Source organism: Phaethon aethereus (genome assembly GCF_964289735.1).
Source record: "Phaethon aethereus genome assembly, chromosome: 13".
NCBI classification, from domain to species: Eukaryota; Metazoa; Chordata; class Aves; order Phaethontiformes; family Phaethontidae; genus Phaethon; species Phaethon aethereus.
In genome coordinates this window covers 12,387,306-12,401,277 of record NC_138589.1, presented here as the reverse complement: position 1 = coordinate 12,401,277, position 13,972 = coordinate 12,387,306, and the positions used below count along the sequence as shown (strand labels likewise).

Below are 13,972 nucleotides of genomic sequence, written 5' to 3'. Positions count from 1 at the left end.
TCTTAAATACGACTATCACAGGAGTAAGATCTGTTCTGTAAAAAGAAGAATTACATAAGTAAATGGAAAATTATGTTTAGTGGGGTTTGCAAAGTTAATTAGTATTTGTGGATGATAGTAACTTTTATAGCGCTGTAGACTGCAGGGCTTTTTTGTTGGTGAGAGATCATTGAAATTTGGCAATGCAGATTTCCTTACACACATATATCTTGTCATTACTTGGAGGGGCTACCTCTTTGAGCCAGTGACGAGTTCAGTTGTCATGCCAATTTAATCCTTTCCCTCTCTTCTGAGAGTACGGTGGATGTAATACAGCTTTCTGTGAGATGAAGCAGTCTCTGAGTCGGAACTTATAACTCTACTTGTGATGAGAGGAGAGCAAAGAAGGAATTATGTGTTGAGATAATCTTCTGGATTTTTAGAAATTTGGTACTTCAATTTTAATTATTTTAAAATAAATCTTTTTTTAGACCTGTACTCTTGCATTCCACCTCACTGTGGTCGTAGCTCTGAATAGGGTTTTACCCTCAGCTATGCTGCTTTTAACTTTCACTTTATTAACAAAGCTAATGTGAAAGCGAAGTGTTTCATGTTGCCAATTTAATTTCTTTAATTAAAAGAGAAAGTTATAAGCTGGTACAGCCGTGGGTGAAGTTCTAATGTCATCAATGGGTAAAAATAAGTTTAAAATTGAAACTGTTGGCACAGCAGTGGCTCTCAATAGTACAGCACCTGCAGTTGTGACTCCTAACTTTACTTAATGAAAAAAGATGAATTTGAAGCATTAAAGACTCTCAGTATATGTATTAGGAAGGGGGAGTAAAGCTGTAAGTGCCTTAACTGGGATCAGATGTTGCTAAACGCAGGAGACAAGCATGTATTTTGGAGAGGAGAACCTGTGAGACATTTTCTAACAGATTTAACAAGCTGAGACTTCAAAATTATTATAAATCTAATGGAAGACTTTTTTTGTTAGTAGGACAAAATGTAACATCAGTGCGGCTTTGACATTACAAATTACAACAAAATACTGAATAATGATCATAGTTAAATGTATCAGCGAGACTGTTGGTCTGCCCTTCTGCATAGATGCACAGAGTATCCTCTAGTTTTAAATATAATTGTTGCATATATTTAAGTATTACATGAATTATAGATATCCTTAATATTTTTAAAATACTGTTGCTTTCTAATTTAAGACAATTCTTTGAAATACAAAATCCCCTTCTTAAAACTATGCTGTTACATGTGTAATTAGATGTCTGTTTTTGTGGCATTCTTCCTTAACACAATCAAGGGGAAAAGCTGAGGTTTGGAACATTAGGGAGTTTGGTAACATGTAAATGAAACCCCATATTTCTAATGTGTTTTGAATACGCACGTTTAACATAAGCTGCTTTTCATATTTTCAAAGTCTAATATTTCCATAGACCTAATGTGATCTATGCAGTTTTCAGATAAATAAGATAGCAAGTTCTCTAACACAAAGCACTTTCATTCTTAATTAAAATATCAGGCTGTCTGGTCTAATAAACGTAGTTTATGTTTGGGAGAAATGCTAACAAACCTGGTTTGGTGAATAAGTTCTCAGTAGGAGACAACATTTAATGTATTTAAAAGTATGTTATCTGGTTAGGATCAGTCCTAGGTTTCTCTAAAATCACTATGGGAAGCTAGCTTTCTTCTAAAGGTGTTTATTCATCAACATGAACGTATATTACATAAACCCAGCTTTATTTACAGATCTAGACATGAAGGATAGAGAGGGGAAGAGAAAGGAGTTGTGATAAACTCCTTGAAAGTATTTGAGTTGGGGGGTTCTGTGATTGGTGGGTGTTTCCTTTAGAGAAAGGAGGCATTGGTGCATTAAAAGCTTTTGTCAAAACATGTTTGACAAAACATGTGAGATGCAACATATTAAAATTTGGATATTAGAGGGAAAGGAGAAGGGAAGACAAAACCAAAAATAGGAAATGACTTTGAAGAAAAAATTGAAACTAGTATTAAAAAAAAACACTAGGAATGATTTGTCAGTAACTTGATGAAATAAGTGTAAAATATTAAAATAATTGATGAGTAAAAATGGTGAGATGTAGAAAAGTACTACAAGAACTGAACAGCAGCAAAATTGTTCAAATTCTTCAGAGGAAGGAAAGTATATTCACATGTGGAATGGAGTGTAAAGAGAAGTCAGTGACATTTTTAAAGCTTATCTAGGTACCTCTATTAAGCTTGACATTTTTGTTTGCTTGTATTTGCTTTAATCTGCGTTGCATTGGCATTGAAGAAGCCTTTTATAATTTACATTAGATTGTAAAGTGAAGAAGTAATAAAATAGTCAATGTTTATTCTTTTCCTTTAACACATTTTAGCCTCCATATGCTGATGATTTTATTTCTGAAGCTTACTGATTTGCAAACTGACACGGTTGTCAGCATGAAGGTATTTTAGTCTTAACAATCTGTTAAAAAAAAAACCAATTATTTAAAATTTATCTGAACACAAAAAGAAACAGAAAATTACAATTAAATTCCTTAATTTTATTAGTGTTACTTATACCAGTAATGACCTATCCAATGTAAAATTGGAATTCTACTTGTTTGAAACAAGAGCTAGTCTGAACTCTTTGAAAAGGCCATTTGGTGTGGTTTCAAGGAATACCCAGAAGCTCATTGCATTATTCTAAATGTAAAAATAGTTCTATCTTCACCTTCAATCTGGGTTTATATATCTAACATCACCTGGTATTTTAAATCTCCATTACTGAAGAAATTCCTGTATTCGTCAGGAGTTGAGTACCTTTTCTCACCCCTGCAATAATTTTTATTATTTATTTATTGTGAATGAGCTGGAAGTTTACACAGATCATCTGCTTTTTTGCCTACTTTTGGGGTCTGCTTTTTCATATTATCCTGAACTCCAGATCTGCTTTTATTTGGTTAACTTCTGGGGGGGGAAAAAAAAAACCAAAACACTTCCCAACTTTTAAATGTGTTATTTTTTTTAGTCTGTGGCACTTCTTAGAGTTTTTCATTCACTTATGTCCAGGAAATTGCAATGTTATTTTGCATCTGTTGCTTTACTTTTTCTTACAGTGTCCCCAAACACAATGTAGATCTGGTATTTTTTCCAGGATTCTATGACTTTCGGTAGAAACTTGGTAACAATATTAGACGTCTCAGCTTGATTCTCCCAGGACACTGCTTTCTCCTTAAGCTGAAGTTCTTTTAACTCGTACTTTGCATTTGGCAAATGATTCAGCTTCATACAGCAGTGTAACAACACTTTGTATTTCTGTACTGCTTTCACTGCAAGACTTGGAAGGCAATAGAATTTCATTGTACATTTATAAATTTATCATCAAAAACCAAGAAAGGGCTAAATATAATTTTCCATACATTGTACTGGAGAAACTGAGGCACACAATGATTGAACTGTCATCACAAAATGACAGAGCAAGGACCTAATTCCGCTCAGTTCATAAATACTTACTGAAGTCCATCTCCTAGAGAAGCAATTCATTGAATGTTTTGTTTGTTTGTTTTTACCAAATAAGTATAAATATAATCAAGTTCTTCCTAATTGCTTGACTAAATAGGGTCCCAGGTCTCTGGCAGATCCACATATTTCATGAAATGCCTTGTTGTTCTCTAAACATCTAACTAGGTCAGATTATCTGCATTTTTCTTTTTGTCTGGCCACAGCAATTAGAAGGAATCTCAGTCAACGTTAAGTTGAAGTTTCTTTCTTGGTTCTTTCTACAACATGGGAGCCTAATTCTGTCATTAGCTACCTACAGATTTTAATTTCTTATTACTTTACTCCAGACACTATCCTGTAAAACTGCCTTTTATGCTAACAGGCACAAAATCACTAGTAGATGGTGTTGGAAGGTGAAGCTAATGTGTGCAGTGGAAGAGTCAAGCACATCTTCTAAAAGTCTCATTATTGTTTAATTTGGTCATGCTTTGTCATCACTATGTTTTACGTGTGTGCTATATTAGCTGAAAACATAATCCCAGTTTAAAAAAAAAAAAACCACCAATGGAAAAAGGGTAGAGAATTCAATGGTATTGGTGCCCTGTCTGCCAGATCATAGTCAAGGCTCTCTCCAGATACAGCAACAATATTACATGTCCCCCTGCCCTTAAAACCTATTTCCCTTTGGTTTTCGTCATGGATTTTCAACTTCTGAACAGGATATATTAAGAATAATTCAAACAATGGGAAAAAATGCGAGCATGTGTAAGTTCGCAAGCTAATCAAGTTTCAGGTCTGTTTTCAGCGTAGAAAGAGGCAGAGAAAGATAGATAGGAGCAGGCATAGATGTTCTTATTCCTTTAGGAGTTGTGTAAATGATACCACTTTAAATCTCAAAGAAATACTGAAATAAAACATCTTTCAGGTAGTGGGAGCAACAGTTTCCCATGGACGTTGCAACTTCTATTGCAGCTTCTTACAACTTTTTGTGCAACCTTTTCTGAATACTGACCAATCATGCAATTAAAAAAGTATAATGCATATATTATCTACCTCTTGAGTTTTGAATTCTGTCAACTTGAGTATACTTAATGAGCGTAAATAAGGATTCAATAGTTTTAACATACCGTTGTAAAAAGGTCTGTATCTGAAGAGAGGTACTGTTATGGGTTGTCAGTGCAATGGAACAGTTATTCTTAATGGCTTTTTAGAGCTATTGTTCCAGGTTTTGAAGGAAAATATGAATGCTGCCATTTGGCAATACATCTCCAGTTTTAAAAATTGCAGTATTAATATAATTAGTAGTGCATGAATGAGTTTAACTTATATGTATTTCTGTACTCAAAGTAAGCTCATACAGATAGTAACACCTTTATTATGAAGATTTACTGTTTGGGAGGGTGACTTTACAAGTGTGTTCTCCACATTCGCTACCAACAGCTGAATAAAAGCTTAGTTGCAAACAGTAAATTATTTTAAAATAAGTGACTGCAAGGAGTTTAAATTAAAGAGATCAGATAATGGAAAGGGTGTCACTTCCGTTCTCGGATGCTTGAGTTTGTTTGTATTAAATAATTGAAATCTAAACCTGTATGGAAACTTTAGCATTGACAGAAACATGGTATGGTTTTTTTTTTTAATTTAAATCTAGAGTAGATCTTACTTACAACTGAATATTTAACAGTCTTTTGGGTGAGGCCTACGGGTTTGAAATTGCACTTGTATGAATATAACCATCCCATCTTTGACACCTTGTATCCTCTTCCCCTTTCTTTGCTATTTTTTAACTTACTGCAACAGATGAAGGGTTCTTAAACCATCTGTTAACCTTTTTTCCCCCTTTTTTTTAAACATGTAGAGTCGCTCAAGGCAAGAAGACCCAGAGCAAGCTAGACTGAAACAAAAAGCAAAGGAGGTAAGCAGAGCTAGAGATCATTACACTTGACATTTCAAGGCTTGAACATATTAATTTTTTATGCCTTGCTACTTGTATATCGTTAATAAAAATCTGACTAAAAACTTTTCAGGATGTATTTGTTGCTTTGCCTTTGATCTTAATGTTTGCAAACTAATACATTAATACATGTGAAGCCTAAGGAGATTTCATAAGAGAATATTTCCATACATTACGTTTTCATTTCCATTTTAGGTAGCTGTAGCTTTTGTTGGGTTCTTGATGACAGCAGTGTTGGATTTTGGTGGAAAATATATGCCTTTGTCTTTCTGTAAAATGTCGCTGTCTTAGAAATGTGTTACTTTAACAGTTTTGTTCTGGTAACAGTCTTTCAAGTAATGTAATTGCCCGTCTTTTTCTCTACAGTGTGGTTCAATGGACTATTTACTCATCAGTCTAAATAACAGTGATCTAAAAATTATCAAATAATTGAAGTTTTGATATGTTATTCTAAGAGTAACAATTTATGAACTACCCAGTACTTTAATTTGCTGTAAATGAGAGTTCCTGTCCTTTGCTTAAGGCATCTCCTGGCTTAGGATTGGATTGTAACTTAAATCAATTAGACTAAAACATCTATCTGTTGAAAGTCATTCCTATTTTAAAAAATTAGCAACATCATTTGCAGCAAACTGATGGTGTTTTTTTTAACGAACTTCTTTGGGTATATGCATTAGAAGGTAATAATCATACATTAGAAAGTAATATATACAGAAAAATGCATATAACAAGTTGTATTGACCCGTTCTTCCTGTTTTGTTTCCCTGTTGGCACTATTCTATAGTTCCGTTAGCTAAAGAGATTTTATATATATATAACAGTTGTAAAACTCAACTATGTACTTGGATTTTTTTTTTTTTTTTGTCTTTTGCATTATGTGATTTTGTAGTAAGATTTGCTGAAATGAATTCTTGTAAATCTTAGGCCATGCCTTAGTGTTTACAGAGTTGGGTTTGTCAAGCAGGTATTCAAATGAAATAGAGTAATCAAGTTATTTGGCAGGAAAAGACACAGGATTTTAATACTACTTGAGTTTAGTATGTAGCCAGTGTATGCAAAGGAAGAATCAGATTTGTGAAAATAATTGATGGCAGGCAAAACTGGCTGTTGAGCTGCGAACTAAAACTACCATGCTGTTGGAAGTGAAAGCAAGCTAGAAATAAATGCATTTCTTGCTGCCACAGTATTTGCATTCGTTGTAATTCTTTTTTGGCCATTGGAAACTTGGGGAAGCAAAAAGTAAACAACGGGGCTAGTAAAAACACATTTTCTAGTAGTCAGAATGAAATAGTGGTTCTCTTTATAGCTGTGATAGAAGACTGGCACTCTAACGAGCGTTGTTGCTTGTAGTGTAGCTGCAGGAGTACTTCTCCCTTGTATGAAAATTCAGGTTGTCCATATAAACTGTGTTTCTTACCCACTAGAGGGAGTGATGCTGTGCTGATATATGAATAAAAGAAAGTGTATGAAATGTATTCTGAGTAATAGTAATAGTGGTATTAGTAAAGAGGTAGCAAGTATTTTGGTGGTAACCTAATTAAAATGATTAGAACAAACTGGTATGTGATTTTAAAGTAGTGGTGTTCCTGAATATGATAACGTGTTTGAGTAAATGTGGAATGAATACTAGGTTTTCTGTTTGAGTGCTGCACCCTGTTCTTTTGTACATTAGCCCTGCCTTTTTTCCCACCCTTCTAATGAAAGTGTATAATTTTGTGGCACGATGCCTCTCTCTGAAGTTGAATTTCATTCTACATGTTTGAAACCATAAGAAATAGATGCATATGTCTGTTTTTAGTAATTAGCATTCTAAAACTCTTTCTTCAACTAGTTTAGAGAGTTTCACTTAAAATATTCAAATATATTTAATAAAAACATATTCTTTTGCATTAGATTTTGCAAAGGGGAGCGGGGAAGTAGGACTGGCAAGATTTTGGTGTAGTATTGTTCATATTTTTTTCTGTACTGGATAATGAATAAATGCTGATCTCTGAAATTGTATTGGCACGGACAAAATTAAAAATAACCAATTTCATAGTATAAAAAGCCCATTAGATAGATGTCTTTGCCATAGCTTTGTTATTGGAAATAAAAGTTTTGAATCAACTCCTACAAAAATGTAAAAATTTCAAAACTTCACAGCCAGCTGGGCTACTCTTAAATGTGCATGTGATCCATAACGGAGAGAAAAATTGGGTTTCTTCCAGGTTTTGTATAAACTAATGTATATAATACTGTAAGCTTTGATAATAAGCTGGATTTGAAGCTATGTCTCCATGATTTCCATGTCTTGAATATTGCCTGAAGAGCTTTGTTACTCAGATATTCTTCTGGCCAGTAGTAAAGTGACTACTAGGCAGTGTTTTAAAAAGCATGAAGAGGGCATCCAAATAATGTGCCGCATTTTTAGTTTGTGTTACTTGTTTAATGATATAATTGTCAGATAGTTTGTTTTTTCATATCAGCAAAGCAGCTGATAATTTCATTATTATGTTCCGGAAATGGATAATATTTTAGACTTTGCAGAGTGCCTGCATTTGAACAGTGACACTATTGCATTCCTTCTGCTAACCAGGCAGTCTGGAACAGTCCTCTTCAAAACTGAGTGTGATCAATCTATACTCTGGTTCCCTGCCAGATAGAAATGGATGAATAGCTAAAACAAACGTAACCAATGTATGAACTCTGAGAAAGAAAATGTAGCCCAAAGAGAGCTTCAAGATACTTAATAAAGACAAAAGTCAGAGGAAGAAAGTGAAATACCAGAAGTAGTAATTTAAAATCTTTAAGAGAAAACTTCTCAAAACATTGAAAGAACTCTAGAATACATTGTCTTGGAATTCAAAATAAAGACACCAACACAAGGATAATAGGATGAAGGGGGAGGAAAGAAGACTAGCAAAGAGTATTTGTTCCAAAGCATTCTCCTTTATGGACATTTTGGAGTCTTTCATTTCATAATGCTCTCATTTTCTTCCTGATTTAAAAAGAAAAAAAATTAGTTCAGTTTCTTTCATAGAACTTCTATTGTATAGAAGTCCCCTTCTTGCTTATTGGTGTCATCAAGAAAACGTGCAGGGAGATTAGTATGTCCTTTGAACACATTTAAAAATGGATTTGGTAGAGTGAAAATTATTTTATGTTTTGCTCTGTACCTCCATCTTACTCTATTTATCAGACAGTATTCAAACCACTCTGCATATTGTTTAAACCAAACTGGCATAAATCAAGTTTAAATTGTGTTTAAATACTTACCAAAACAAACAGAAACTCCATCTACTTATGGTCTTATTGCAGAGATGAGACATAGCAGTCAGGTTTCATTCACACACAGACTAGCACTGTTTTAGTTAAGTCAGTGCAAACCCACTCTTATTTCAGTTTGATTGACTTATTTTCCTTTAGCACTAACCTGTTTCAAATGGACTTGAGTGAAAGCAGTAGGAGATTGTGCCTATAGGGGCTTATATTGCTTAAAACTCTCCATTTATTTTCACAATTATAAATTGGTGCAGCTTTTTGTCAGTGAACATTATATGATTGTTTTAATGGTAAACCTATTTAATAAACTAGTGAAAAATATTTTCCATTGAGACTATTTCAGGGAAAAATGCTGCTCTTCATCTGTCACTTGTTACATTGTTTTGTAATATAAATTCTGAAAGTTTGACAGCATCATTTGTGAGCAGTGTCTACTTCATATTGCAGGATTAAAGCTTTTAAAATCAAGTTTTAGAAAATACACTATGTAGTTTGTTAGAAGCATAGAAAGTCACAAATATAAGATAAAGAAATTACGAGTTCTCTATTTTTCATTAAAAGGGTTCATTAAATAGCACATAAAACAGGCCATATAACTGATAGCAGGAATAGATCAAGATTAGGAATAATTGAGTCAACACCTAGTAATTAAAAATATAAATGATTTAAAAGAAAGAAAGGGATTCTAAACATCCTTTCTATCACTGATATTTTTCCACATATTCAGTGTCTGTTGGCTAAAAATCTTTTAATTTAAAAGTCAAGTAGCTGAGTTTGATCCTGAAAGATTAACTTGGTTAAAATCTTCGTGTCATCACCAACCAAGAATATTGCATAATAATAAAAACTTAAACCAGACACCATAAATGTCTGGGCATGTATCCAGGACCTAGATCAGTTTAGATAACACTCAGCTGAATCTATTCTCAGATGTGCTTGTTAACCATGCAAGTGAAATCTCAGACCTGTTGATATTCATAACAGAAGCCTTACTGATTTCAAAGGGAGACAGAAGACAGCCCTTTACCTACCTTTATCAGCACAGATAGCCCACTGTCCTTTTAACAGTGATACGTATTTAAGCAATTTGCTGTTGTGGCTGTCACACTGGCTAGGAGCTTTGGGAGTACCCAATTCTTGCATAAGTAGACAAGGGGCAGAGTTTTTTCCATACTTCCTGAAGGACTTGCATCTACTGCAGAATTGTGGTACCCACTGTGTGTCCTTTTCTGAGTTACATGCACAAAAATATCTGGACTGTTAGTAGATAGAGTTCTATAAAAAGCCATAGTATCCTTCTCTTACTTAAAAATAATAATGAAATATATACATCATATGTTGTATATCTTATGTGGCTCTAACACCGCTTTAGAAATTTTAAATCCCACATAAAAAGGTAAATTATCTTAGCAGAATTACTGAAACTCCAGCATCATATATGTAACAATTAGTTGATGAAAAGAATTTTACTCGTCACCACATTAATATTTATCAACTCAGTAGGAGTGGTTTCTTTTGAAATATTTAAATAATAGTTCACTGCAGTTATCCCTGTTTTCATAAGGCATTACTGCCAATTAAAAGCAAATGAAAAGGATTTTGTTTTGTTTGGTAGGTTCTTATTCACCTTTTTAGCAAAACCAAAGTACGTAAAGATGGTACTAGTAATGCAGTATCATCTAAAGAAGTTCTCTATTTTTTTATGCCTGACATAAAAATATCGATTCAAAAGCAAGAGTATTCTCTTAAAAAGGTTTCTTATAAAACATTCCGCTGAGAAATGGAGCACTTGGACAGAAATAAGTTTAAATTAAGTTTCCACTTAGGTCTCTAACCCATTTGAGGGTCAGTAGGTGGAAAGAAGGAAGAGCTAGGAATATGATACCTGAAGTAATGATAGTGCAACATTTAAGCAGTAATGATTCTTTAGAACTGAGTTGTTTCATAAATAGTTTTCAGCTTCAGGTTACCAATGCTATATCTGTGATGCAGAAGGAATGCAAGCATTTTTGTCAATACATGTAGAAGGTAAGATAAGAGAGTCATTTTGTTTACACTCTCCCTTCACCATAGGTCTGTTGTTTGTACCCAGAAAAATGTGTGAGAAAAATGTTGAGACTATTCCAGTACTGTCTAAGCCTATGCAGCACTGATGTGGATTTGGCTTTAAAGTACAAGATTTTTCTGAAGTTACAAAGTTGTTGCAGTGACTTCGAATGTTAGTATTAAACTTGCATCTCAGAGAGAAGTGGTCCTGTCTGTTATCGGACAAAATACTTTAATGAAAATCCTGCTGCATTATCAAGCTTACTGCTTTTATGTTAACTGTTTTTTGGGGTTTGGGGTGTTTTTTTCATTTTGAGTAGAGGTTACTTTAGATGTACAGATATATTATGATAACAGTCATAAATTCTGATAACTGGAATCGATTACGATCTCCTGGGAAGGACAGGAGAGGAATGGTATTATATTTGCATATGCAAATAGTGCTGCTGAAGAAACAATAAGATCTATAACCAGTGATAAGTTTATTGCATAAGAATCTCAATGTATAGCTCTTCAAAAACTTCATATTAGTTTAAAGATAGTAGGTTTTGCCAAAAAATTTCCAGTGTTTCCAAGTATAAGGTATTACCCTGCCGTGAATTCTGCAAGTCCTGAAGAACTTTAAGCCATAGTAGTCTTACTGTTCAGCAGAACATTTTGCATATCTGTTTGTAAAATTGAAGACGATGACACTTCCAACCTGTTTTCCTGTGGTTAGGAGCAGAAGCGATGGCAGTTGTTTGGCTAAAGATGAAGTGTGGTGTTACCCTTGCTATATAGAGAGTCAGAAAACTGGATAATTGACAGAAAAATGCCAGGGGATCAAAGGAATGGCCATAATATTTTCCAACTGAGTCAGATTGTTTTATTCCTGCTTAGGTAAAATGTGTATTAATTAGAGTTGAGTCAAGGGCTAAATTTTTTTTGTCATTTCTCTAGCCCAAGCTTGACCCAAGATTACCTCATTATTCTAGCAGAAATCTGACTTAAATCCAATCCTGTCCGACTTAATAATTTCCTTCTACAAAATCATATTGGTGGAGTTCCATAGTGATGTATGATCTTAGTGTACATACACTGCCTAGCTCTTGTTTAGCTAACATGAATGCTTATTTTTTTGTGAGTGATTATAACTGTTGTTTTTAGCATTCTAAAAGCAAATGCTGTTTTACTGATATATGAAGTAAATACATGGCCTTTCTTCAGTAGCAAACTATTTTTGTACTTGATACATCTATATAGTATAAAGTAAGAACACTTTTTATGTTTGTTTATACTTGCTATCTAGAAAATAAATTCTTAGAACTTTGTTTACTCCCTCACTAGAGTTACATACAAATTTGAATGCGTTGTGTGAGAAGGATCATTAGTATCATATCGATGTGTTGTGCTACCTCATGAAGACCCATGTCAGACTTGCGAGTCTGTGTGTGAGGTGTTTATAGGCACAGATGAATAAGGTTGCATACCTTGGAGAATGGGGGCTAATGTAAAACAAAGTGGAACAGGAGAGTATGACAAGTGGAAGGAAGAAGCAAGCTGTCTAGTCAGGTATTGTTTGTTGTTTAGCTGATGGCTTGTGTCAGGTTAGAAGTGAGTCTGGAAGAGCCTTCAAATGTATGACAAATGTATTTGTACTGATGCAATCTGTTCTTTCAGACATTAGCAGCTACGTACGCAAATGAAATATAGTCATTGTCTTACCTTGCTACCCAAAGGTTGTCATGTGTGTCTCTGAGAATTTGGAGATATTAATCAAGTAAGAGTTGTAGACATTTGTAAAAGTTGTCTTTTGGGGATTCTTACTTGTTTTCTCACCTTTCCAAACAAAAGTGTAAGGGTGTACTCTAATTTTCAAATACAACTAGTGAGGAAGACTGGAGACTCATTTTCAAATTAGATTTTAGCTTTGTTGTGAAATATATTTGGCTTGTGTTTGAACATTTCCAAGAGAGCAATACCTGTTACAAATTCTGCTCTACCTAATGGATTTCATTTTTTTAAAAAGCTGAAAAGGCTGCAGGGGAGGAGAAATCCATCCCTGTTGTTTACATTGTCTTCCAGATTGCATACACACTGATGGAGTCCTGTCTAATAAAAGATTGTTGTAACAAGTAATCTCTCATTATGAAGCAACAGGACTACTTAAATATGAATTTCCAGAACTTGGGTTTAGAATGATATAAGCTTTTTGTAAAGAATTTCTGAAGCTGAAGGTGACTTCTCTTTTCTGAATCTCACCAAAATACTCCAGCAGGAACTTCCTCTTGTAAAATGAGTTTTCTGAAGGCGGTGTCTGACTTTTCCACTGCAGGAAAATAACAGTGGAATTTTCAGTCCTTCAGATCCCCTGCAGTTTTCCTTCCATGTCTGTAGGAATAACCAGTGCTACTGCTTTTGGATTCTGAGGCACTGTTAAATAAGTGGAGGGTGGCAGCCCCATTTTTCTAATCACTTTTGGGTGCCCAGACAACAAAGCTAGGCAAAGAGAAAAGGGAACTGTTTCCACCTTTGCAGTGTTAGATTTGTGGTAAGGGTGGATTGGCTTTGCCTCTGCTGAGTGTTGACAATTGCATCCAGGGGTTCCAGGAGAGGCAGCGAGGAATGCATGCAATGGTACTTCCTTTTCCAAAAGATTTTTAGAAGTCTTTTTATATATCTAAATGTATATATGTATAGCTACATATATCAGATCAATTTCTGCAAGAAAGGTATCAAGACTGAATTTCCAGTTCTCCTCCTTTGTCACTCTGGCACAGCCACTCCCCGCCCCCCCCCCCCAAAAAAAAAAAAAAAAAAGAAAATAGAGCTACATTAATTTGGAGCAAGTCATGAATGTGGAAAAATCACATAACTGTTTTATCTGAACACTGCAACAGATTTACTTCCCTGCTGATCTGGCAAAATAATAGTGCTATAGACCTTAGAATATGATTGCCTATTTAATAAGTAGAGGGCAGCAAATGTCAGCTGTGTCTGCTTGTCAGGAACTGAGGAGGTTGCTTGGACAACAATCTGAATTATTACTTAGATATTTTGGTCCCGTAGTCAAGCCTGCCCTACAATATAGAAGCTTGCAAGGAGAGGTCAAGGTGTACTTAGGCTTCAGCCTGCAGGGCAAGTTTTCCCCCATCCTCTGTATGCACATTGGTTTCTTACTCCAAAATAAACCTGAATGAGGGCTTTAATTCTGCCGCTGAGCTAACATGTTTGTGAGCCCTGTTTGGCAGC

The 13,972-nt window shown here is 34.6% G+C and overlaps 1 protein-coding gene across 1 annotated transcript in view; it reads left to right on the top strand.

The window, feature by feature from the left end:
* Positions 1–13,972, top strand: part of LOC309409571 (transcription initiation factor TFIID subunit 4-like) — a gene marked incomplete at its 5' end in the record, with an annotated part of 148,095 nt that overhangs the window by 71,394 nt on the left and 62,729 nt on the right. The window contains one exon of the mRNA XM_082005740.1: positions 5,339–5,395. Within this exon, the coding sequence (XP_081861866.1) occupies positions 5,339–5,395 (57 nt within the window). The remainder of the gene's footprint in view (positions 1–5,338; positions 5,396–13,972) is intronic.